This window comes from Schistocerca serialis, chromosome 1, assembly GCF_023864345.2.
Source record: "Schistocerca serialis cubense isolate TAMUIC-IGC-003099 chromosome 1, iqSchSeri2.2, whole genome shotgun sequence".
In the NCBI taxonomy this organism is placed as follows: domain Eukaryota; kingdom Metazoa; phylum Arthropoda; class Insecta; order Orthoptera; family Acrididae; genus Schistocerca; species Schistocerca serialis.
The window spans coordinates 1,072,370,643-1,072,397,963 of record NC_064638.1 but is presented as its reverse complement, the minus strand read 5'-3'; the positions used below and the strand labels follow the sequence as shown (position 1 = coordinate 1,072,397,963).

General features: G+C 39.3%; 1 protein-coding gene across 1 annotated transcript in view; it reads left to right on the top strand.

Moving 5' to 3' along the window:
- The window catches only part of LOC126455440 (cadherin-86C-like), a 290,066-nt gene that overhangs the window by 173,001 nt on the left and 89,744 nt on the right, over positions 1-27,321 (top strand). The window contains exon 12 of the mRNA XM_050091193.1: positions 18,208-18,361. Within this exon, the coding sequence (XP_049947150.1) occupies positions 18,208-18,361 (154 nt within the window). The remainder of the gene's footprint in view (positions 1-18,207; positions 18,362-27,321) is intronic.

Sequence of the window (27,321 nt, the reverse complement as noted above, 5' to 3'; positions counted from 1 at the left end):
TGTCCTTATCATCATCATTTCATCCCCATCAACACCTGCCGGTACTGGCAGAAGTAAATCTGTGAGGACGGGGCGTGAGTCATGCTTGGGTAGCTCAGCTGGCAGAGCACTTACCCACGAAAGGCATAGGTCCCGAGTTCGAGTCTCGGTCCGGCACACAGTTTTAATCTGCCAGAAAGTTTTGACCTCCCTTCATATGTGAAACAAGATGCTGAACTGACACTGTTTGCTGATGATACAAGCATAATTATTAATCCAGTAAAAGAAAGTTCGATAGAAAATGATACAAATAAGGTCTTGGGAAAAGTTATTAATTGGTTTTCTGTGAATGGACTTTCTCTGAACTTTGAATAAACACAGTACATCCGATTTTTTTGCTGCAAAAAGTATAATTCCTTCAATAAACATAACACATCAAAAGAAGTCAGTAGCCAGGGTAGAGCATACTCATATTTTGGATCTCCTAAAGCGACTAGGTTCAGCAACTTTTTCAATCAGAATAATTGCCAATTTTGAGGATGTAGAAATTAGTAAGCTAACATACTTTGCATACTTCCACTCTCTGATGTCATAAAGAATAATATTCTGGGGCAACTCAACACTTAGGCAAAAGGTATTCACTGCTCAAAAGAAAGTAGTTAGAATAATGTGTGGGCTTCATAGTCGCATGTCTTGTGGGCATCTATTTAAAAGGTTAGGAATTCTTACAACTGCTTCACAGTACATTTACTCAGTAATGAAATTTTTTCCCAACAACATGGACCAGTTTAAAATCAACAGCAACATTCATGGTTACAATACCAGAAAAAGAAAGAGCTACACTATCCTTTACTTAATCTATCTTTGCCACAGAAAGGGGTAAAAATGCTGCTATAAAACTTTTTGATAAATTACCAGATGAAATAAAATGTCTGATAGACAGCAGTAATAGTTTCAAAAACAAACTGAAATCATACCTCCTTGACAACTCCTTCTATACCATAGAGGAATTCTTGAATATGAGTAAATAAATCTGGAGATATAAAATATGCATTTTGTGCCATTTAAGGGAATGTGATAGATAACAGAAATATTTAGGTATAACACTATAACGTAAACAAAAAAAAAAAGAAACAATAAAAAAAACTTGTTTCCTGTGCGCATTTCTTGTGAATTTGAATGTCCCACATTATAACGGTTTTCCGTGCTATTGATCAATGGAACACGTAACTAACTAACTTTATATGGGCACTTAACTTAGAAAATGTACAGTCTTTATATATCAGCAAGTCAGATGGATTTTTGAAAAATGTATCCGTGCGTGCCCCAGGTGGCCTATACACACTAATAATTGCTATATTTTCTCCACTCCATTTGAGATTTATTGCAGAAAATTCTGTGATTCCTTCTACGCAGAATGTACTTACATCAATAACACTGAAATTACTTGCTTTAACAGTGAAGGTTGCTACGCCACCCCCAGCCTTGTTTTTCCTACTAAAGGCAGAACAAAATTTCATAGAGAGTGGTTGACTAATGCTAATTAGGTCTTCTGTGTACCAGTGTTCAGTTATGACTAAAATATCAGGTATATCAAGACATGCAATAATATCCAGATCATTGTGCTTGTTTTTAAGACTACCGAAATTCTGATGTATTACATTAAATCTGAGATTCTCCTACTGGACTACGAGGTGCGACAATGAAGTAATGAGACTGATTTTCTCTGCAAAGATGTGGCAACACTGCAGACTTGTGTAGGCACAGTACCTTTGACCTTGGTCTATAAGCTGCTTCTAGTCCAAGCAGCACACCAATGCAACTGCTCAATCATGAGTTGTACTGTAATAAGTTAACACGTGTTGGTGTCTCTCATCATGGAAGTGGAACCGCATAATATTGCACAAGGGTATGTCATTTCTTTTTGCTTTAAATTGGGTAAAAATACAACAACAAATTATTGTAAGCTTCAGAAGGCTTTTGGAGAGGAGGTTATGTCAAGAGCTCAAGTTTTTCATTGGCATAAAATGTTTAGTTAAGGCAGAACGAATATTGAAGGTGAAGACCGCAGTGGACTACCATCAACCTACCAGACGGACGTCAACTTGGCCAGGGTGCATGAACTCCTATGATCTGATTGAAGATTATCCATGAAAATGATTGCAGAAGAACTGACCATCAATCAAGAAATGGTTCGTCTAATAATAACTGAAGATCTTGGTATGAGAAAGATATGTGCAAAAACGGTCCCCAAAAACCTCACACCACAACAGCAAGAAACACAGAAAAATGTGGCAGCTGATCTGTTAGAACAAACAGAAATCAATCCAGAATTGTTGAGCCACGTTATCACTGGTGATGAAAGTTGGTTTTTTCAGTACGATGCAGAGACAAAACGTCAAAGTTTGCAATGGTGCTCAAAGAGATCACCCAGACCAAAATAAGGTCACATGTCAAAGTCAAAAATGAAATGCATGCTTGTGTGCTTCTTTGATTCCAAGGGAATTGTTCATAAAGAGTGGATGCCTCCCTGACAAACAGTTACCCAATATTACTACAAATAAATTTTAGAAAGACTTCATAAAAGAGTTCTTTGCGTCCGTGCCAACATTGCTGATAATTGGATTCTGCATCACGATAATGCGCCATCCCATACTGCTCTGTTGGTGCAGCGATTTTTAATGTTAAAACAAATTTCAGAACTACCACAGCCACCTTATTCACCAGATATCCCTCCATGTGACTTTTGCCTATTTCCAAGAGTCAAAATGGCAGTCAAGGGACACCACTTTCAAACAGCACAAGATGTCCAAAAAGCTGTGATGAGGGTCTTGGAGGATATTACAGAAGATGAGTTCCATAAATGTTACCATCAATGGCAGAAGCACTGGAGAAAGTGTGTGCAATCGGAAGGGAACTACTCTGAAGGAGACAACACTAAACTTGACTAAAACGGTAAGCAACATTTTTTTTTTCGTCAAGTCTCATTACTTCATTGTCGCACCTCGTATACATAACACAACACTTCAGCTGCCACAAGAGCTAAGTGATGCTGCCACATCTCCACGTAAGCCAATCAACCCTCTCACTCCTCCAGACTATAGTACTGCTGCACCAGATGGATACCGCAACACTTCACCCCCTACCATGTGCACAGCATCTGCTACACTACCTCTTCCTCTGTGAGAGATAATGCAATCATGGGCATTAGCCAGCCATAAAGTGATTGGTCATTTATGCTTCCGCCCGCTACATGAAAAATGGTCGGTCATCTGCAGATGTCACACATAGCCTGGCCAATCGGGCGCACCTGTAAACAGTGACACTCTGGTGCTCGTGCACCTGTTAACACAGGCTGGTTGCCACACACCACAGTGCTCCCCACTCCTGGCAGGGGTTCTGTGGGGACATTTGTCCTAGAGCAGCTCAACATCTTTGACACAAGCAGTATGGAAGCTCTTTGGGACAGTGTAACACGACTGGGGTGCATGCTAGAGAAGGCAGTTGACTCGACGCTCTGTACTATTACTCTGTTTAATAAAAAGTATTCTCCTGATATGAGTGTGTCATCTCTGTCAGTGGTTTACTACCACTGTAGTAGCTCACTCCCTACAACTGTGTTGATGCAGACTGTTCTTCGAAGTTGATGAACCATGTCTTGACATGCTGTGAAATTTGTTAAACTAACTTTATTAATGCATTCAGGCATCATGTTCCATAAATTCTATTATCAAGGACAGCCCTCTAGGAAGTGGAACAAATGACCACTTCACACAGGCCACATTCGTGTGTTTATTTACTGGCAAAGGCAAGGTTTATCTAATGCAGATATTAGAGTTATGCAGAATCTGTATTCTGATAAATTAAAAAATCTGACCCTTGTTATCATGAACTCCCACATGAAAAAATTAAAACTATAAAAAAATCAAGTAAAAATAGGTGATTTGGCCTTCTTGATGAAGCTCAGTTATTTCACCAACAAGTCATCACATAAGCACATATAATTTTTCAACACAGTACCACTGTATTCAACACAGTGCTACTGTTCAACTGAACAATCAGTGCAGACTTTCATGACAATGAATTACAGATCTTCTTCTCAATGCTGACTGTTAGATAAAAATTAGCACTGTCTTTCCATAAAACAGGAAGAGTCATCTATGTTGTCATTGCATGGCCCGCACATCCCATGAAACAGAACAAATACATGAGTCATCTTCATGAAATAAAATACAACACTATTAAAAATTATTTACACAAATCTGAAAAGTGTACTGATTGCTAGTTGCATTTGATTTGATAATTTACCTGTAATTGGTCAGGTGGAAGAGGTCTCAGTTTCAGGTGCAATTATTAGTGACACGACAACTCAAGCATACCAGACACTGGCCAGATGATAGCTGAACAGGCATGGTTTACAGCACACTGTTTAATTTTTAGTACTGTGATACATTACAATTTCAAACAAATAAGAATGATACCCCATATAATATTCCTTTCACAAGCCAAAATGAAGTTAACACATGACTAAACTAATCAAAAGTCCAATCCAGCATGTTTTCCACTTTGAAGTCTGTCTAACTGCATTAAATTGAACATGAGGGTACTAGATTGTTTTGCATACTTTTACTCTCTGTTATCTTATTTATTTTCTTAGGCAATGTGGCTAACAAAGACAAAACATTTATTCAGGAAAGTGAGCAGTGATAATTCTGTCTAGAGTAGAGAACCAGTTATTTCACAGAAGATTCCTCAGAGGTCTTGGAATTCTTGCCACCTACTTCCTAGTAGACTAACTTCTTAATTTTTTTCTTTTGTACTTTAAAATTAAGCTTCAGTTTGTTTGCAAAAATACAGTAAGAGATAAATTTCATGTAGACTTGGCTCCCTGTATTTCTATATTCTCAAACACAATTAACAATCTCATATGTAACTTAAAGCAAGAAACTGATAATTCTTATAAATTCACAAAATAATCAAAAAACGCCATACAGCCACTCTTTCAACAATTTATTACATTTTCTTAATTGAAGATTTCTATTAGCTGCATGAAAAGCAGCAATGCCACTTACAAACAGACCTATTTTTAGTCTATAATAAATAACAATCTAGCCATATAAATATTAAGGCAGTAATAGGCTTGATAATATTACTAAGGGGTACTGTTGAAGAAAATTAGCTACCAGGTAGCTACTAGCTAGCTAACTGACGGAGGTTTGTGTAAATCATGACCTGTTCTAGACTTACACTCATCTCCAGGTGATTACATTCAGCTTTATCTGGATGTACAAGGGTAGCTTGAAACATTCTCAGACTGGAATACAAAGAAATGACTGACCACAGCAACATTTTTTTTTATTTTTTCAATGCATTCTCTGTGTACACTGTTAATCCCAAAAATTAAATTTCTCCAGGCCTGTTAGTTCTTTATTTAAAGAGTATCTCTGTCTACTAGGGAAAATTTTGAGCTTGGTGAAGAGATGGAAGTCTGATGAAGTCAAATCATGCAAATAGGACTTGTATGACAACAATTTGTATCTTAGTTCATATATTTTTTCCATGTCCATGACACTTGTGTGTGAGCCCACACTACCCCAATAAAAGATAGCTTTCTTTGTTGCCAACCCTGGCATGTTTTCACATATCTTTCCCTGTAGTTGATTCAGGAGGCTAGTGTAGTATTGTCACATAATTGTTTTACAAGTTGGAATATGGTTTACCACCAGAATTCCTTTTCTATCCCAGAAAACTGTCACTATGACCTTTATGGCCAACCGTATTGCCTTTGCTTCATTGGGTGATGGTGAATCAACATATTTCCACTGCTGTGACTGTTGTTTTGTCTCTGGGGTATAGTAGTGGACCCATGTTTCACCTGTGATCACAACTGTCACAAATACTCTTATTGTTTGCTCTGAAAATAGGCCAAACATTGATTGGACATTTCCATTCTGAAACTTCCAGGCAGATTAAAACTGTTAACCAGACCAGGATTCAAACCTGTGACATTTGCCTTTCACAGGCAAGTACTCTACCAGCTGAGCTAATTAAGCATGACTCACAACCTGTCCTCACAGCTTCACTTCCACCAGTGCCTCATCTCCAACCTTCTGAACTTCACAGAAGTTCTCCTGCATAATTTGTGGGACAAGCACTGCTTTTTCTTTCAGGAGTGCTAGTCCAGCAAGTTATGTAGAAGAACTTCTGTGACGTTTGGAAGGTAGGAGATGAGGCATTGGTGGAGATAAGGTTGGTCTATCACTGAGCTTACTGCATTTGATTTAAATAATAAAGGTGCCCAAAGGAAGCTACATGTGTCTTTTGACAGAATCAAAGTACTGCATAACTACAGTCCAAAATATCTCGGAATTGCACTGGATTGGTTATTGACATTCAAGCAACAGTGCATCAAGTCATATAAGCAACTTGTCTTAAGAGTGAATATGCCTTACAAGATTGTCATAAGGACTTAAGGTGCAGATGCCAATATGATATGCTCTGCTGCAATCACTCTTGTGTTCTCAGCTTGTGAATATGTTCCCCTCTGTGGGAAGACAGCACCACACAACAAATTGATTTGCAACTCAATGAAGCCATGAGAGTTATCACTCTGACTGTTAGATCTACTCCCATTTAGTGGTTACCTGTCCTAGCTACTATTGTTCCACAAAATATGGGGAAGAAAGCACCTAAGGTTAAATTGCTCAAGTGTTCTCATAGGAACACTCTCTTGGAAGATGCCATACAAGATCCACCAACAACTCACCTGACATCATCAAAACCACCCTGGGTTGATTTGGAAAGTATCAGTATCCAAGTGGTCACAACACTGGAATGAATATCCACCCAATAATGCTCACATGGTTCAAGATCCTACAAAGAAGGTTGACAGATTCCAATTACTGTGTGAAACCTGGTAGAAATTGAACGGCATTATAAACGGTCAATAAGAAGTGGGGTTTCTGTTCATCTTCTGGAAAGCAGAGGAGTAAACAAAAGAGCACATTTCTTTTTCCACTAGTTTTTGGGTTTGCAGCCAGATCCCATCAACATTCTGCTATGATATTTCAGCCCAGAGATGTCCGGTCATCTTCAGGTGAGTAGACAAAGTACTGAAAAGACCTGATGCAGTCATGGTATTTATAGCGAAATGTACTGGCGATTTATGGTACATGCATTAGCAGGTGACATGCGCAAGGCAGCCAAGTTGCGTGTCCTGCCCTCAGTGGTGAAGTAAGAATAAAATAATTGCTGAGTATCAACTTAGCATGTCAATTCCATTGTGACTGCATAATTTTAATAATAGGATTCCAGTTTTTATCAAGCTGAAAGCTGTTATCACGATTCATTAAATTATCAGCAAGACGTATTTCCATGGATTCTTTAATTACAGAGTCCCAGAAGCTGGAAACCGGTGCTAAAATTTTGGTATTATTGTATTCCATGGAATGTCCCATGGAAATGCAATGTTCTGCCACTGCTGATTTTAAAGGTTGTTGCAGATGGGTGTGTCTTTTGTGTTCTACAGAGCATTCCTGGACCATTCGTGTCATCTGACCTATATATGCAGAGCCACACTCACAGGGAATTTTATAAACACCCGCCTTCCTCAATTGTAAATTGTGTTTAACAGAACCAACTAAGGCCCTGCTCTTTGCTGGTGGATGGAAGATGACATTAATATTATTCTTCCTAAGCAATCTGCCGATTTATAAAACATGTTCCTGGCATACGGAAGGAACGCAGGCGATTTGTAGTTAAGATTCCTTTAATTTACATCTATGGTCACAAACTTTTTGTTAACAGATTACCGGTTTCAGTCTATAATGACCATCATCAGATCTGCAGCAAAAATGGGAAAAACATAAATACACTCGCAGATTGTCTATAGCTTAAAAACAATACATAGACCATAATGAAAAGTACTACTGACAACATATGCGTCTGTGTGTGCACTTTAAGTATGAAGAGGCAAACCTGTTTCATAAAAACAAAGTCCTAATGTACTGCAGCCATAGTGGCATCATCAAATGTTAAATGCAGAATCAGCACCAGCTTCGTCAAATATTTATAAATAACATAATATGCACGAGTCATGTTGTCAGTAGCACTACTGTTCGAAACAAGCTGCCATACAGTAGCGACAAGAAGTTTGTGTTGTAAGTTCACTAGATGTCACTGATGTCGGTGTACACTAGTTTTCAATAATTAATAGAACAGCGAAAATAAAGGGGGATACAATAGTTGAAGTCTGTAATGAGCTTATAACGTATAAAAGGCATTACTTAAAAAGAGGAAGAGTTAAGAAACAGTAGTTGACCTATGCTCTACTGCCAATATTCTAGATAATGATATAAATATTAAACACCTTTGATAGTGCACCAGATAGTATTAAACAACCATAAAACAAATCACTAAAGAAGCCACAAATGAAAGAAAACATAGTGCTGCACATAATCTGCACTCTCTGTTAGCGCTAAAGCCAGAATTCCCCACAGGCAGGAAGTGGTTGGAGGAACGTGACTGCCAGAGGGGCCTGAACAGAGAAGGAACAAGAACATACTAGAGTCATGCATAGAACATACAAAAATGAAGTAAATATGTGAGGCACTCAATACTAGGTGAAATTATCAACTCACTATACATAACAGAGGCGTGCAGTGATTAGAGTAAAACATTGTCAAATAAAGCAAAGTAGGCATTGAGCACAAAGTCACTCTGCCAGTTAAGCAGTTTAGTTGGTTCTTTATTTTATTTTTTTATATATAAATTTCAAGCTCCTCTAACAAATTAAGAACATGGCATTTTTCCAGCCTGTGAAGAATATGCATACGATTCTCAATGCTCCCTATGGAATGACCAGTTTCAGATAAATGCTGTCCCAAAGTAGTTTTGATCCGTGGCTGTGAGTGTTCTTTAAACCTTAATTTAAAAGAGCGGCCTGTTTGACCGATATAATATTTGTCACAGTTACTGCAGTCACAGTTGTTATCAGTCTCCTCACAGTGTTGCATCTTGTTATTATAATTGTGCATGGCCTTCTGTGTTTGATGTGAAATATGTCCATTCTCTTTAAAAACATTCTCCAGATGCACTAATTCTTCATGAAGGCTACCAGCATCTGAAATTACATGCACCTGATGAATTAAAGTACTGAGAACACTGGTGGTTTGTGCGGCGTGATTGCAGCGGGACACTTGAAGATATAGATCTGTATGTGTGGGTTTTCTGTACACCGAATGTGCCAAAGACCCATCATTCTTATGGCATACTAACACGTCTATAAAGGGTAAAGTCTCATCTTTCTCAATCTCAGTAGTAAACTAGATGTTCTCACGTAAAGAGTTTAAATACCAGTACAATTCGCACGTGTGGAATTTGCTATAAATACCATGACTGCATCAGGTCTCTTCAGTACTTTGTCTACTCACCTGAGTATGGCCAGACACCTCTAGGCAGATATATCATGGCAGAATGTTGGTGGGGTCTGGCTGCAAACCCAAAAATTACTGGAAGAGGAAATACACCGGGTAAATTTCAGAAGTCACAAAAGAGCACGTTGTTAGGGAGTGCCTACTTTGAGCATTTGATGATGAACTGAGGACTCTACACCAAGTGACTTCAAGCACTCTGAACAGGTTGTCAAATTTAGACATTTCCATTTGTTTGAAGATAATTTGGTGTACTTATAAATCCATACAATATTGCCATGAGCTGGGGTGCATGTGATGGAGTATCGCACCAGCACTGCTTGCTGGTGCGATACAGATCACCAGTTCAAACCCAGGCACAAGCAATTATTTGTTATTTGGTATTTATCATTTCTAAAATACATATTGTATGTTTCTGATTTTTCTATATTCTGGAATATTCGATATATGCATAAATTACCAGCATTCTGGAATATTTGAGGTTTGTATGAGTAGCTACACTCTCCAGTCAGGCAATCAGTTCTGCTGTGGCTATATGATGGTGATCATAATAAACATGCTTTCAGTTCTTAGTGTTGTTTTTCATTGATGACCCTGCTTTTATATTTTGTGGTTATGGCGTGACAATGTTTGTGGAGGTGCTGGGTACTTTAAGATATCTATGAGGGCTATTCAGAACATAGGGAACGTTTCCGTCTGATGCCGCTAGATGCTCACCAATCACGTATATTTTGGTATGTGTGTGAATGTTCCATCTGGAAATGGTTCATTCGGTTTAAAAATGGCCAAACCTATGTTCATAATGGAGAGAAGAGTGGATACCAGAGCACTGTGACTGATGATCTTGTCGCTAAAGTTGATGAAATGATTTAGCTTTTTGTCTCAGTAATCTACTATAAAAGACAGATAATTGTGCTGTTGTGGCAGATTTTATCATATTAACAGAATCTTCCATCGGTTCTTGGTAGAACAACCTTATAATAAATGAAAAGCACCAGTTTGCTTTTGTTCTAGAACATTCTAGATTCTGTTAATTTGATGAAACGATTCATGAAAACCGCCACTTCACAATAATGGAGCTTTTGCTTTCTTTCCACAAGTTCAAAACAAATGCCAAGGAAAGCTGATGTCCAAAATTTTGTTTTTGCACGACATTGCCTGACCTCACTTGGCAAACTGCACTAAAGAACCCCTTAATTCATTCAAATGGGAAATTTTCCCCCATATGCCCTACAGCCCCAATCTTGTACCAAGTGACTTCCACTTGTTTCCCAAGATGAAGAACTGGCTTGCAACACAGTGCTTTGATGATGACATGGACCTCCAGTCGGACGTGACTCACTGGCTGAAGTCTCAGGCGGCAGAATTTTATGACAAAGTTCTTTCAAACCTTGTCCACTGCTATGATAAGTGCCTCAATAAGTTTGATGGCTAGGTGGAAAAGTAGTATGCCAGTTGCTCTTTCTGATGTATATAATAAAATGTATTTCTTGTACTCAGTTTTTTTTAATGCCAAAACGTTCGCTACTTTCTGAATAGCCCGTGTACATCATCACAGTTCCAATTAGTCAACATAAAAGCCATTGTCTACGCAGACAGTAACCAGAATACAAACAGCACATCATTCCTAAGATCCATATGTTCAGGAAATAGATGGATTCCAAAACAGCAGTAAGTCAGTTTCACATCAGGCATCTATCAGTGCTTTCAGGAGACACTGAAATTGCTGAAAGGATTCAACAAGTCACCAAACACAAGTGGGATGATATGATGTATTCTGGGTTCCAGAAAAATGAAGAGAAGTGTAATATCTGGGACAAATTCAGGCCAAACTGAAGAAAATACTTGGCAACAGTCAGATGCAAGTCCGCTTAGCAAAAGAACAATTGGAGTAGAGGGCCCAACTTCATGTGGAGACGACACAGTGATACGCACAGAATGTTTTGGCCCTATGCCACATCATGAGTCCTAACATGACATAGGCTGACAACATCTCACATTTGATAAAAGGAGTTGAAGAAGAAATGTGGCAAGTTCTGGTAAAGGATGTCGCAGAAACAAAGAATTCATCAAGTGATGACAGAGAATAAAGGAAATGCAACATAAAAAAGAGTCAAGCAGAAATGTCGAACCAAGTACACAAGAGATAGCAACCATGAATGCCGACCCCAGGTACCAGGAGATAATAGAGAATGTTGAAGAATTGGTGTATCAATCTTTGGCATCAATCTTTGATACTAGTCGAATGTGCCATGAAGTAACAGCTTGGCCAACTTGGACTTACACTGCAACTGTCAAATGACAACCAAGCATTCAACCAGTGCAGGTACAACCAACTCTTCTGCCAAGTGCACTGCCCCACAGAAAAACAGACATTTGGAGGATGCAGATAAACATGCCAATATTTTTTCACTGTGAAAGCCATGGACATGTTGCATGCTACCACAGAGAGAGAAGATGAGTGTTTTATGACTGTTACACTGCAAGATGTCATGCATCCCAAAAGTCTCATTTATGGCAGTCAATTGCATACAATTATAATCAGCCTTTAGGATGAAGCCAGTTACCATACCCTGGACCAGGTTATTCCCCAGCATGACGTAGCCATTCCACACCATCCTGTAGAGGTACTAGCCTCTCGCCTAATCATCTACTTCAGAAAATCTAAGTGTGGTGAGCATTTACAGAGGTGAGGCGACCACAGATGCAGATCTTCCATGATGACAGTAACCAAAACGTCTGAAAATATCACTGATACCATCATTGATAGCCAACCAGTAGAGAAGCTATCTGAGTCCAGGGGCTTAGCCCGTCTGGCTAGCCAGTCTAACGCACTGCTTCCCAAGCAGGAAGGCATGCCAGTCCCTGGCACAATCTGCCCAGCTGATTAGTGTCAAGGTCCGGTGTGCTGGCCAGTCTGTGGATGGTTTTTAAGGCAGTTTTCCATCTGCCTCGGCGAATGTGGGCTGGTTCCTCTTATTCCGCCTCAGTTACACTATGTCAGCAATTGCTGCCCAAACACTGTCTCCATGTACATGTACGCCATAATTACCCTACCACATAAACGTTTGGGGCTACCTTTGTCTAGTATGAGACGTTCCCGGAGAGGGTCCACTGGGGGCTGAACCACACATAACCATGGGTGTGGTGAGGGGCAGCGGTGGGGTGGGTGGACAGCTGTGGCCTGTTGTAGGGTTGTGAATCATTGAGGGCTATGGCAGGGTGAAGCCTCTCTGTTGTTTCTAGGTCCCCAGTTCAATAAACACACACACACACACACACACACACACACACACACACACACACACACACACACACACACAAGGAGGCTTCCTTACTTGTAATGTCAGGTGTTTATCATCGTCAGTTAAACAAGAGGAATTGATTGTGCTGAGAATCGCAAATGGTAAATAGGTACAGCTGACAAGAACATGCATTGAAAGAGTAACTGTCAGTGACAAAACACAGCCCTTCAAATCTGTTGTTTCAACAGAATGTAGTCATAATGTTATCCTCATATGGGACTTCTTGCAGCCATCACAAGCAGTCATAGACTGTGGAAGATCAGAGCTCCAGACTGACGAAGCTGTTCCAACAAGCAAACATAACAAAGAATGCTCTGGGAGTTACTTGCCATTGAAGACTTTTTTACTGTGCCTTCATCAGTGAGATAAGTTGCAGTCATCAATTGAGATGCTTAGTTAAACTGTAAAGCTTCTGTTGACTGCAAAGAGATACTGGGTTCTCAAAGAAATCTACATGCCAGTGACAATCATAAGCATTGTAGATGGTCAGGGAGAACTTGGATCACTGTCATGAGCAGCCACAACTCACACTTAAAGGTTTATGTATAGGGACAGCCAAACTAGTCCAGTAAGGGTAGCTTAGTGTCATCAAAGAAGAATCATGCTCCACTGTAGTTGGATCCACAAATGATGGCAGTTCACGCATTCTGAGGCACAGACAGGGGTTGCATTGTTGGTGATTCCAAGTGACAGATGCGGTATGCGCATGCGATACTTTCTGCTTAAAGAAAGCATATATCCTGAAAATTATGGCTCTTGCTTGCTTATGCAGAATTTATCACTTACCACCACCATCAGCGATGACAACTCACAACAAATGGAATAGAAATTCACTAAACAACTTGCTACGATCATTTTTTAATGCTCGCATTAGCTACAGAATTTATAGCACAGTGTTCCAAACACTTCTGAATGCTCATTGGCTGTCAGAGAATGTGTGATGTAGATGCGCAGAACAAGCCTCAACTCGATCGCCATAATTTGTGACTCCAACTATACCAATACAGACCTAACAGGGGAGGAAGCTACTATCAAACTGCCAATAGAATCTGGCCTGACTGATGAACGTCAGCAAGTGATAGCTAATCTGCATCAATTTTCAAATGCTTTCAAACCCAGAGTAGAAAAAAGACAGAACAAGCAGCCCTTGTTTGAACTTCTCAAGAGCACTGGGGATCACCCAGCAGTTAGCCAGTGTTCATATGCAGTTTCAGCAGGTGAACAACAGACAGTCTAGTACAAAATGGAGAAGGTGCTGCAAGATGACATTACTGAAGTTTCAGAGAGCTCTTGGTCCTCTCCTGTGGTCTTTGTGAGCAGTAATGATGGCACATTCGGCATTGACTACCAATGCTGAAGAAAATTATGAGGAAAGATATCTATCCATTACCACTTCAGTGCAATGGTGCTGATGTACCAGATGACCCAGAGATAATTGTGGCACATGCTTCCGTAGTTGGCATTCCTTACAGTGGCTCATTTAGTGTCTAAGAAATTGGTAGAGATCTGGTTAGTGATACCTATGTCTGATTCTGTCTAGTGTCTTCACAAATCTCAAGTGACCAGATGATGGAATATCATGGAAAAAGCTTCAGGAAGGCTGGCTATAAATGAGCTGGGATGACAATGAACCATTTTACCTCTGTTCAGCAGCAATATCATTCAATGCAATGATGACTGAGATTTCAACCCTGCTGCTGTGTTCTGCCAACAGATTCCATGAAAGGCAGCTGGTGTCCTTTTCTTTGTGTCCACTTTTATATACCACTATGATGTCATACTCCTGAAGCCTCAGCACCCACCTTACCAACTGACATGATGAACTCCTCAAGCTAGTCAGCCAGCATAGAATAGTGGTCCATTACAGTGGAGAATAGTTTGCCAAATAAATACATCTGGACTGTGTTGATGGCCCAAAAAATGCAAGAAACTCTTTCTTGGTTATGCAGTAGTTCATCTTGGACTTGGAGAGTATGCTGGAAGCATAAGTTATCACATTTTTAGCCTCTTACTGAATTTTTACTAGAACTGTACAATTTCAAAACCACTAGTGTCAGTCTACACACTGATAACACCCTAGATGGCTTGAAAGGAACGAAGTTTTTCTCAACTAGGGATCTGCAACAGGCTACTGACAAAATGATGTTGACAAGGCTCACTGGCAGAAGATTGCCTTCATAACTCCTAACAGCCTCTATGACTTTAAAAGATATTCTGTCTGTGTAACACTCCAGCCACCTTCAAAAGTATGATGGACAAAGTGCTTCAGCACTTTAAATGGATATGTCTTCACTGTCTGGAACACATTATCATTGTTCTGAAGACATTTGAAGATCGTATAAGCCAACTGACAATCACTTCAAAGTGTGTTAAGACTGCAGGCCTCTGCCTGAATCTGAAAAAGTGCCTCTTTGGTGCTCAAGAAAGAAAAATTTTGGGGTACCTCGTGAAAGGCAGTGGAGTCTGTCCCAAACTAGAGAAAATGAGAACTGTTACATATTTACCATTTCCTCAACACATTCATGATGTCATTAAGTTTTCTCAGAATGTTTTCATACCACTGGTGATTTATAAAGGGCTTCTGTACTAAGGCATGTTCCTTGCAAGAACTACTGCAGGAAGATATTAAGTTTTCCTGGAATGAAGTGCAAAAAAGATCTTGCCTTGTCCTTAAGAAGGCACTAACATCTTCTCCAGCTCTAGTAATGTAGAATTAGAATGCTGACACAGAACATCACACAACATTTGGAATAGGACAGTTCTACTACATTTTCAGAAAGGGGTGGAAAAGGTGACAGATTATGCTTCCAGGATACTCTCCAACTCCAAGACGAACTTCTGTGCAACCAAGAAAGAGTGTCTTGCATTTTTTTTAGGCCTTCAACATGTTCCAGATGTATTTATTTGACAAACCATTCTCCACTGTAATGGACCACTATTCTCTATGCAAGCTGACCGGCTTAAAGAATGCATTGGGTTGACTGGCAAGGTGGATGCTGAGGCTTCAGGAGTATGATGTCATAGTGGTATACAAAAGTGGACACAAACAAAAGAACACCAGCTGCCTTTCAAGGAATCCTTTGTCAGAACACAGCAGCATGGATGAAATCTCAGTCATTGCTGCATTAAAAGACATTGCTGCTGAACAGAGGTAAATAGTTCATTGTCATCCAAGCTCATTATCAGCCAGCTATTCTGAAGCTTTTTCCATGATGTTCCAACATCTGACCCCTTGAGATCTGTAAGTACTCTTAGAAAGAATCAGACATAGGTATTTCTACCAATCCATTAGACATTACATGAGCCCTTAAGGAATGCTAACTACAGAAGCAAGTACCACAATTAGCTCCGGGGCATCTGGTACTAGCAGCACAATTCCATCAAATGTAAATGTCGTGTGACTAGGGCCTCCCATCGGGTAGACCATTCGCCGGGTGCAAGTCTTTTGATTTGACGCCACTTCGGCGACTTGCGCATCAATGGGAATGAAATAATGATGATTAGGACAATACAGCGCCAAGTCCCTGAGCAGAGAAAATCTCCAACCCAGCCGGGAATCAAACCTGGGCCCTTAGGACTGACATTCCGTTGCGCTGACCATTTAGCTACTGGGGGCGGACATTCCATCAAATGGAAATCGAACTTTTGGGGGAGGTTCCCAAAGTCAACAAATGGGAATCGATGGATAATAGCCTCCACTGATTATGTCACCTGGTGTGTGGCGACCAAAGCTGTATTGACTGCCAGTGACTGACAAAGCTCCACAAATTGCAAAGTTCCTTGTAGAAGACATCATTTTGAGGTGCAAAGTACCCTGTGTGATGAACTCTTATCATGGAAAATTCTTCCAGTTGAGACTGGTGTTAGAGATCATTTCACATTGTGACACCAGCTATCAAATGACTACTGCATACCATCCACAAACAGATAGTCTCACTGAATGCTGGCGTATATGCTCTCTGTGCACATAGATGTTGAACAGGGAGACTGGGGTAAAATAATGCCCACCATGACATTTACATAAAACACAGTGAAACAAGACACTACAGGGTTTACACCATTGTTTCTCTTTGATGGTAGTGAGGCTGAAACAAAAATAATGGATACACTGTTCCTGTTTCAACAGGGCAATACTCAGGATGACTATGTGAAACCCCTTATCATGAGGTCTGAAGAATCAAGGCATTTGGCTTGCATATAGACCCTAGACTCTCAGGATAGTGCTATAGCGTCCTGCACAGGCCAGTGAGATATAGCCCATGAGGCTTGGTATGGATTTCTTACACCTGTGCAAAAAGTGGAACTGTTAGAAAAGCTACTAAATTCTGCTTTGGGCTACATCTTTTTGTCACTTATTGGATGCATGTGATGTCAAGATTTATGATCCTTCATCAAGAAGAGAAAAATGCATATATTTGTCCAAGTCCTATGTATGAAGCCCTACTGCAATCCAGAGGCACAGATCACCAACAAGAGATTCAAGGAGACTGAAGATCAACTCAATGATCACAAAGCCTCAACAGAAGGGGTTAACTTTGACGCTATTCATAGTGAGGAGGATGTACCAACATGACCAGAACATGAGGATCTGCCTGCCAGCATAGGCATATAGAGAACCATTGATAAGATCTAGATCAGGGTGCTACCCCATTGAGAATCTTTGAAACAGTGGTTGCAGTTTCTGCAGATGTAGCAATGAAGCGAGCTCTGGTGCATACAGTGTGGTGTAGTGGTTGGCTTCACTGGTTGGCTTGCTGTGGGTCACCCATTCAAACCTAAACACCAGCAATTATTTCTTATTTAGTATTTATCATTTCTGGAAGGTTCTTGTAATATTTTATGTTTGTATATTCTGGAATATTCTATATCTGTACAAAACACCAGTGTTCGAGAATATTCCGTGTTTCTACAAACAGCTGCACTCTCCATCCTGGAGGTAAGTTCTGTTCTGGCTGTAAATTGGCATTCACAATAAATGAGCTTTTAGTTTGAAGTGTTGTATTTCACTGATGACCTTGTTTTTGGATGTTGGACTTGGGTGTTACAACATCACAACACTCAATTTATAATGATTTTGTAGGTTTCCAACAGAAAATATTTTACTGTTACATAATAAACACAATTCCCACATTGTGAAAGAGCACCTTAATAAATAAAACGTTCTCAGTGCAAATGTATAGTAAGAAGGTTAGTTGTACGGTGGCCTCATTTTACTGTAATTGTAACAGCTAACTTTCTTAAATGTATGCCCTGTCAGTAGTGCCACTGAAACTGGAGCATTATTTCTATTATAATGTGATAAGCAAAAGAACTTGTCATGGTATTACTGGTGGAATCATCCCCAAAAATGTGAAGTAACTTAGCCAAACTGCATTAACTTAAAGTGAAATGAATTATTAACACCTGAATTCACCTTCTCCTCATTACGTGTCAGTCATCTTTCCACTTTACTTGGTTTCCACTCCGAGGAACAATTATCTGAAAATTTGCAGGTGCATGCAAGCGATGTGGACACTGGAATATTTGGAAGAGTTCGGTACACTCACATTCTTGGTCTCCACAACAGCTCACTCACACTTGATCCAGTAAGTGGAGTTGTTCTGGTTGCCACCAGCAATCATGGATTTGATCGTGAAGCTGCTCCTGGTATGTAATCCTACAAAGACAGTCATATAGATTTCATTTTAGTGTGTCTTTTTTCAGTGATAATACCGGTAATTATAATTGCAGTAGAATTCTCCAATTTTTGTTACTGTCAATCAGTTGTGCTTTACCTGTTTTGAAATTTTCTGTATTAATAATAAAATCCTTGCATATTATGTTTTGCATGGTAGTATGTTGGTTTATCACATGTAACCCAACAGAAAACTCACATAAATTAGTTTGAAGAGTAGGAATGCCAAAAGTAAATCTACAGCAAAGTATTTTTGGCTTGTTTTTAAAAGTTGTTTCGTTATCAGATATTTCACATTACCTGGCAAATAATGTACCACTGCAGCTTTCTTCATCTTGAGACAACAAGTGATCTCAAATTAGCCTCTGGTAACAGATTTTTGTATTCTCATAGTAAGTTTTAAAGTTTTTAATCTTACCCTGAATGTTCAATAGATCATTCTGTCATATGGCAAAAGACATTCAAAGTACTGCAATATATTATATAAGCTAACTTTGCTTTTTAGTGAGTATGAAGGTCATTAATACAACTCCATATTCCTAACACTGCATGTCTTACAGTTCTTCTTCATGTTGGTGTTTATGAAACACAAAGCGTGAATGAATGAAATGCATGAATGTACAAAACTGAAGCTTCATATTCTTCTTTGAAGTGTACAAGTAAAACTCCAAAACTAGTATCCTAACAATGGCTGTGAAACAATAATTCATTATCTTCTTGGAATATTCCAGTTGCAGATCACCACAAGAACCATTACTAGTTCTACTGAAGTGTGTGAAGGTCACTTTACCCCCTCATACTTTTTTATGAAAGAAACTGTTGCTTTTAGATTAAAAGAATTATTCACCATAAATTACACTAATGAACTGCTGAATTAGAGCACACAAAATGATGACAATGGCAAGTCATTACAACATGCATTGCACTCACAATGCCAGAAACATTGTGAGGTCATACTTATCTGTGACTGCACAGATATCACTCTGAATTCACAGCGAGTTGTCAGAGAAATACTCAAGATGGCCAGATGCTGTTCAGCAGCATCCCAACTGCACTCAGTAGGATTGACATCATTTTACCTCTGCAGCCAGCTGTGTAACCTCATTCCTGTGAATGTAGGGAGCATTAGAGCTTAACATTATGGCTACATTGTGCTCTACCTCACTCAGATGAGTATGGTGTTATACACAGTGTATTTAATGAACAAGACGCCATGTTTATTTTCTTACAGCTCTATTACTAATTCTTGTCAAAAATATTACATAATAGAGATGAATAACAGTGTATTTATTTTCATCCTCAGCATTCTGTCATTCTTAAGTGGGTTGACCAGCTGCACAGACCAACTAATATTTCTTCAATCAGGTGTCCAATGAATTAAGGTTCACGCTATTCTGTCTCCTCTGGGTCTTTTATCAATAATGCAGGCTCTCTTCCACGTGTGCCTTGGCAGCGTATCTTCCTCTAACAGGACAATATCTGCCATGCCGCATTTGACAGGTGTTGCTGTTAGGGCACTGGACTTCATGACAGTTTCTGTGCTAGAGACGATTTTCTTCCTTCCACCTTTGTATATATTCATTTTGCAGCTTTTCTCTTTGCCTCAATTCTCATTCAAAATCCACAGCACCATCAGCTCAGGACCAGTGGATAGTGTAGTCAGTGATTCTCCATTTAAGAATCGTTTCTTGTCAATATTTTTGAGTCACCCTGTGTGATTAGCCACACAGCTTCTGTTTCCACCAATAAAGTTGATGTATTTCCATGTCTACTAGGGATTTTTCCAAAACCTTTTGGGGGCAGCATTTCCTTGTTCCTACAGTATGCTCCCACCAGCCTTCCCACCAAGCTGCCCATGGTACAGTGAATTTCCAGGAAACACCTTTGTGAGCAGAGGATGAGAGACTTCTTTTATTTACATGTTTGCAGCCTGAAATGTTTTTGCATTGCAAGAATAAATAGTGTCCGTCAGTTCTTTCCTCACAGCAAATCTTCTGAATGCCATCAAAACAATGGACATTACAGATGAAATGCAGAATGCGTGCCATTGTATGTAATATTTTCCAGTAAGAATTATATTTTGGCACTCAGTAGGACACAACCCTGCATTAACAATAAAAGATTACTGGCATAGCTTTAGTGTTTCTGGCAGAGAATTAGAGATTTCTTGTCGAGGCCAAGTGCCAGGCTGTTTAATTAGCCAGGAAGGCTCATACCACCATAACATGGAAGTTTCTCTACTGATATTCCAGATCATACCATACATGCTGGATTAGTTTGGGTAATGATGCCACTGCATTGGTGTCAAACCCTCTTGGACAAACAGACATAAATTCCAGCAATTTGGATCACTTCTCATCCAATCAAGTACCCCTACAGAGTTATTCCCAATATTATGCGTACATACATGTTGTGTCATGTTCACTAATACACAATATGCAACATAGTGCAGATAATTGGCAGAAATGTCTCAGAAGTTATCCGGTAAAACAGCTAATAACTTAAGCTGTGGAGGCATCACCCTATTGATAGGAGATATCCTGTTTTTACTGGTGATCAGAACGTTCTGATGTACAGCGCAACCCCACAAGCTCTTTCCGAGGTATCACAAAATACATGAACTTGTGAAACTCCTGGTGTTTGACTATGCTGTCCAATCTGAGTGATAAGGTCTGGAGATGACTGAGTTGTGAAGTCCAAATTTTCTGTCTGGAGGCAGAATTTCATTCCATTGTATGCCCCTTAACCACATTTTCTGGAAAAGAATCTTTCCAATAATGGATAGTAGTGAATAGATGCCAAGAGACTAATAGAATCTTGCTTTCATGTGCAGTAACTGGTGTTTTGTAGCAGATTCATCATGTAGATTATTGGTAATTAGACAGTGATTGGAAAAGATTGAATCTGATTCTGCATCCCAGGTGACTGATTTCCATTTTGTCTTCCATATGCCCTTTAGTATATTATAATTCATAGGCCATTTTGCCTTTGGAAGTTTTATCTGTTGCAACAGACCAGTCAATTGATTGCATATGAATATTATTAGACTGTCATCCTTGAAATAGGCAACAAAGTCATCCATGACAGTACTTTTACCCAGAAGTTCTACTGTGACAGGATATGTGGCCAATTCACTCAATGTTGCAGAAAGGAGACACTGCTACAAGTTAGACCAAAGAGTAAACATGTAAACTTGTAAGTGATGATGTCATTCACAGTCTGTCAAATTGCATCCTCTTTCTTCTCGACACAAAATCAGGAGAATCTCATTAAGTCTTTACCGCTTTCATGGAAAGATAGTTGTAAAAATGCTTGAGTGTCATCTGAAATGATTACTTTCCATAATGTCCTGAATCAAAATAATGTTGATAGTGTTTCAGGAAATAGATTTTGCCCTCTGTCTTAAAGCGTCATTAAGTGACTGCGCATCACTTTCCCTTGATGAAGCATCAAAAATAATTCTCCATTTTGTAGCTCCCATTCTTTCTTTTTGCACTGCATATTGAACAAGGTAGAAAACATCATTAGTAGTGTCCTGCACATTGATCATTCTGTCTTGTTAATCCTGAATGTAATACAACATTTAAGAATGATAAATCTCACAAAACTGAAACTTGTTAGAAAATTTTCTTTGTAATGATGTACAATGTTTTTCCATGTTGCAATTATTCAAACAAGGAATCACATCTTTCATTCTTAGTAATGAAACTACTCTACCCTTTGTCTGTCCCCATTGGGAAGATACCATAGAATTCTTGCAAAATGTCGGCATGATTCAGTGACATTGATCACTCATGTTGATCTTTCCTTCTCCTAATTTATAAGTCCCAGAAGCGACACATATCCTTATCTAATGGCACAAACTCTGCATTGATATAACAACTAAAATAATCAATTATTGACAATATAATGTAACTGGACAGAAAAAAAATCTACTCACTATGCAGCAGCAGGAAAACACACAAATGAAAAAAGGTTTTACTTATGCCAGCTTTTGGAGCCAGCAGCTTCTTCTTCTGGCAGAAAGGTTGAAGGGGAAGGAGGAGGGGTGAAGTGAAAGGATCTCGAGAGGTTTAGGAAAAGAGAGTTCAGAAAAGTCACCCAGAATCCTGGGACAGAGGAGACTTACCAGACAGGATGAGAAAGAAAGACTGACTGTTGGGGACTATAAACGAGTGCAGTCCCCAACAATCTGTCTTTCTTTCTCATCCTGTCCAGTAAATCTCCCCTGACCTGGGGTTCTGGGTGGCTTTTCTGAACTCTACCCCTTTTCCTAAACCTTTCAAGTTCCTTTTCCTTCACCCCTCTTCCTTCCCCTTCAACCCTTTTACCAGAAGAAGGAGTCACTGACTCCAAAAGCTTGCGTAGGTAAAACCTTTTTTTCATATGTGTGTTGTACTGCCGCTGCTTGCTGAGCAGATTTTTTTATCTGTCCAATTACATTCACTTCATTGAAGTATACATGGTTCTCAGTAACACACTTGACAATGGTACCAGACCTCTGGCCACTCAAAATCCAACCAAATCTTAGGAAGGAGAATGCAGAATCAGGAAGATGTATTGATGTGATGTCCTGTACTATTTTCCAGTATTGGTCTTCACCTATAAGACTCTGAAAAGATTACTGACAATTGTCATCCTTGGCATCAGCACATTGTAGCTTCCAGATGATAATATCTTGTAGGACAGCTGGAAGTGATGAGTACATGTTCCTTCTATCAAAGGCACAGAAAGACAGTTGGTTATTTGTCCAAAGTCCTGTCAGTTTGAAGTGATCAAATCAGTAATTTGTGGACCTTGGGATATAGTGACTCAAATCCTTCAACAGTTAATGGTTGGTGGGAGAAGACTTGTGATAGCACACTGTTAACTATTTATGTGGTGATGAAGATGCATTGGATTCCATAGTTGGGTAAACAGTGTACACATTTCAGACATGAAGAGAGGCAGTTGAACATCAATCTTCCCCACTAAGACTCATTATTCTTCATTGCAGATAGATACATTTTGGAACACCTTGCATCTAGAACAGGCTTTTTTTTCTGCAGTCCTTGATATGGTGCCCTCCTTTTGGACACAGAAAACATTGATGTAGGCTTTTAACTTGTCAATTCTGTATTCAATTGAACAATCTTGTGCCCCATTGAGACAAGTGTCACAGAACATGTAGTATTATGACTGACCGTTTATCTCTTTGTGCTAGGCTTCTCTCTTTTTGCATTCACTTGTAGTTTGGGAACTGTGGATATGTGTCTGAAGTGTTACTACCTCGAATTTTGTGGGTGATCATTCAAAGACTCCATTAGCTTTGTGATACAGCTTTCAATGATCTTTTCTCTCCTGGCACAAATAATACTATACTTTCAGGAAATGTGTGCAAAATTTTGGCTGTGATCATTTGACAGGTTGGGAAGAATGAGGAAGTGGTTTTGCACTCATACATTGGGATGTAGTGTAGGCCCTATAGCATAGATGGCTAACAGTTCCTGTTGTTCCATTGTCAGAGATGATTCAATCAGATCTGTGGAAAGCTGTGTTGAATGTTGCCACGTGTAACCAGCTTGCACAAATGGGAGGACGGTGATGGTTACTTTTAATAGCATTTTTGGACTTTAGTGGTTGCATGTAGTTTGTTACACTGTGCAGTCCATGGCAAACATACTCAAAACTGGTGAAAGGCTCTAATAACCTCTGATGATCCACAATATCCATTGTCTTGGTGGGCAGCAGTCCTGTTTGTTCACCAGGTTTGTGGTAAACATACTGTAGTCATGGGTCACCAATGTGAGAATACCGAAGTGGTGAGTATGTGCAATAATCTTTCAAATTGCCACAAATTATGCACTTTATTGACATGATTACACACTCAGTAGTAAAGAGAAAACTTGAGAGACAACACTTGTTCATTGTTTCTAATGTTGATTGGTGGTTGATATCAATTTCGGCAATCGATGCCATCACAGAGCCACAGAGTAGTTCTCTCATGACTTCTCGGCTGTAACAAGCAGCTAATAGTGCCAAACCCCAGGGAGAGTTGACTTCATAGAACTTCAACCTCTCTCTTCTTTTTTCTTCGTGTATGACTATTCTTAATACTCATTCCTTATATGTGTTTATTATTGTGGGACAGAAAATGCATTGTAATAAATAGGTAAATAACCTTTAAAGCAACATCAACTCTATGCAAAACATGATAAAGGCAAATGAGCCCAAATTTAAACTGTGTGGAGCTTCAAGGTAACATAGCACAGTGCTTATAAACCACAAATATTTGAGCTCAGTAAACAAAATTAATCTTTCGATACAATTTTTTTCTATTGAGAATGGTGAGTAGCAATTTACCCTTTTCATAATATTCTCATTTTTTCTTTTGAAGTATTAAATGCCACATCAGTCTGAAAATATGTGATACATGGTTTTGTGGAAGAATTTGATAAATAAAGTACTTTACAGCTATTACAGTTTGATGTTAACAAGAATGTTTTGTATGGTAAAATTCGAAAACATGAAATCCAAGAAAGACAAGTCACCCTGAAATTTCATCTCAGAAATAGAGAAAATAATTCTAAAAAGAAATTATTTTCAAACATAAAGTAATTTGCCATCATTTAAGTCACTCAAATAATAATAAATATCAGTAAATACATGCCAGAAGTTCAGTTCATTATTTGCATTCCACAGTGTCATGCGAGTTCATATTTTTATTGCGCACAGTACTTGTTCTCAGTTAGCATTTTTATATTTGCAAGCAGTTCTACTTCTTTCATTCTTGGGGAAAAGCACGCGAGTTAGCACTCCTTTGTAGCAACTCTTGCAGTCCATTTTCAAGCGTATCATAGTGTGATTGTTAGAAGCTGTTTGGTGGAAAATGTGTGGTCCATTCAAATGTGACCGTCTGGCTGCAATATAATATCATTTTTCAAGATAATGTGGAATAATAAACCAATTGTTAATGTGATTAGCAGTCAAATAAAAGGATGATTCACATCAACATATGGTGTTCTAATCTGCAAAAACAGCCCAGCATATTTACTGGGTTACGAGCAACTCTGTGATTGAAATTCAATTGTTATTTCAACAAAGGATGTTAATGTATTGATGGGATAAGGTTGTGTTCTTGCCAAAACCCAGGAACCTCTGACATGATGGAGTGGGAATGTAACTTAAGGCAAAAAAGGCATCTGCTTCCTTCACATCCTCCAACTGAGGTATACACGGGGACAGCATGTAACCGTGTAGCGTGCAGTCATATACGCACAGCATTTAAATAGTATGCTTCATTGTTCTAGCACATGCATTTTGAATAAAGTTTGTACGTATTTTAAAGTTCATACATGGGCAGAGTACACTCTTCTGTTGCTACTTTGAAATATCAGTAATAGAAACAGACAGTTTATGGATATAAAACTTTGAAACACAAGTAGTGCCATCTGTGGTTTCTTGCACTTGTGTTTGTTGTTGTTGTTGTGGTCTTCAGTCCTGAGACTGGTTTGATGCAGCTCTCCATGCTACTCTATCCTGTGCAAGCTTCTTCATCTTCCAGTACCTACTGCAACCTACATCCTTCTGAATCTGCTTAGCGTATTCATCTCTTGGTCTCCCTCTACGATTTTTACCCTCCACGCTGCCCTCCAATGCTAAATTTGTGATCCCTTGATGCCTCAAAACATGTCCTACCAACCGATCCCTTCTAGTCAAGTTGTGCCACAAACTTCTCTTCTCCCCAATCCTATTCAATACTTCCTCATTAGTTACGTGATCTACCCACCTTATCTTCAGCATTCTTCTGTAGCACCACATTTCGAAAGCTTCTATTCTCTTCTTGTCCAAACTGGTTATCGTCCATGTTTCACTTCCATACATGGCTACACTCCATACAAATACTTTCAGAAACGACTTCCTGACACTTAAATCTATACTCGATATTAACAAATTTCTCTTCTTCAGAAACGATTTCCTTGCCATTGCCAGTCTACATTTTATATCCTCTCTACTTCGACTATCATCAGTTATTTTACTCCCTAAATAGCAAAACTCCTTTACTACTTTAAGTGTCTCATTTCCTAATCTAATCCCCTCAGCATCACCCGATTTAATTTGACTACATTCCATTATCCTCGTTTTGCTTTTGTTGATGTTCATCTTATATCCTCCTTTCAAGACACTGTCCATTCCGTTCAACTGCTCTTCCAAGTCCTTTGCTGTCTCTGACAGAATTACAATGTCATCGGCGAACCTCAAAGTTTTTACTTCTTCTCCATGAATTTTAATACCTACTCCGAATTTTTCTTTTGTTTCCTTTACTGCTTGCTCAATATACAGATTGAATAACATCGGGGAGAGGCTACAACCCTGTCTCACACCTTTCCCAACCACTGCTTCCCTTTCATGCCCCTCGACTCTTATAACTGCCATCTGGTTTCTGTACAAATTGTAAATAGCCTTTCACTCCCTGTATTTTACCCCTGCCACCTTCAGAATGTGAAAGAGAATATTCCAGTTAGCGTTGTCAAAAGCTTTCTCTAAGTCTACAAATGCTAGAAACGTAGGTTTGCCTTTCCTTAATCTTTCTTCTAAGATAAGTCGTAAGGTTAGTATTGCCTCACGTGTTCCAACATTTCTACGGAATCCAAACTGATCTTCCCCGAGGTCCGCTTCTACCAGTTTTTCCATTCGTCTGTAAAGAATTCGCGTTAGTATATTGCAGCTGTGACTATTAAAGTGATAGTTCAGTAATTTTCACATCTGTCAACACCTGCTTTCTTTGGGATTGGAATTATTATATTCTTCTTGAAGTCTGTGGGTATTTCGCCTGTCTCATACATCTTGCTCACAGATGGTAGAGTTTTGTCATGACTGGCTCTCCCAAGGCCGTCAGTAGTTCTAATGGAATGTTGTCTACTCCCGGTGCCTTGTTTCGACTCAGGTCTTT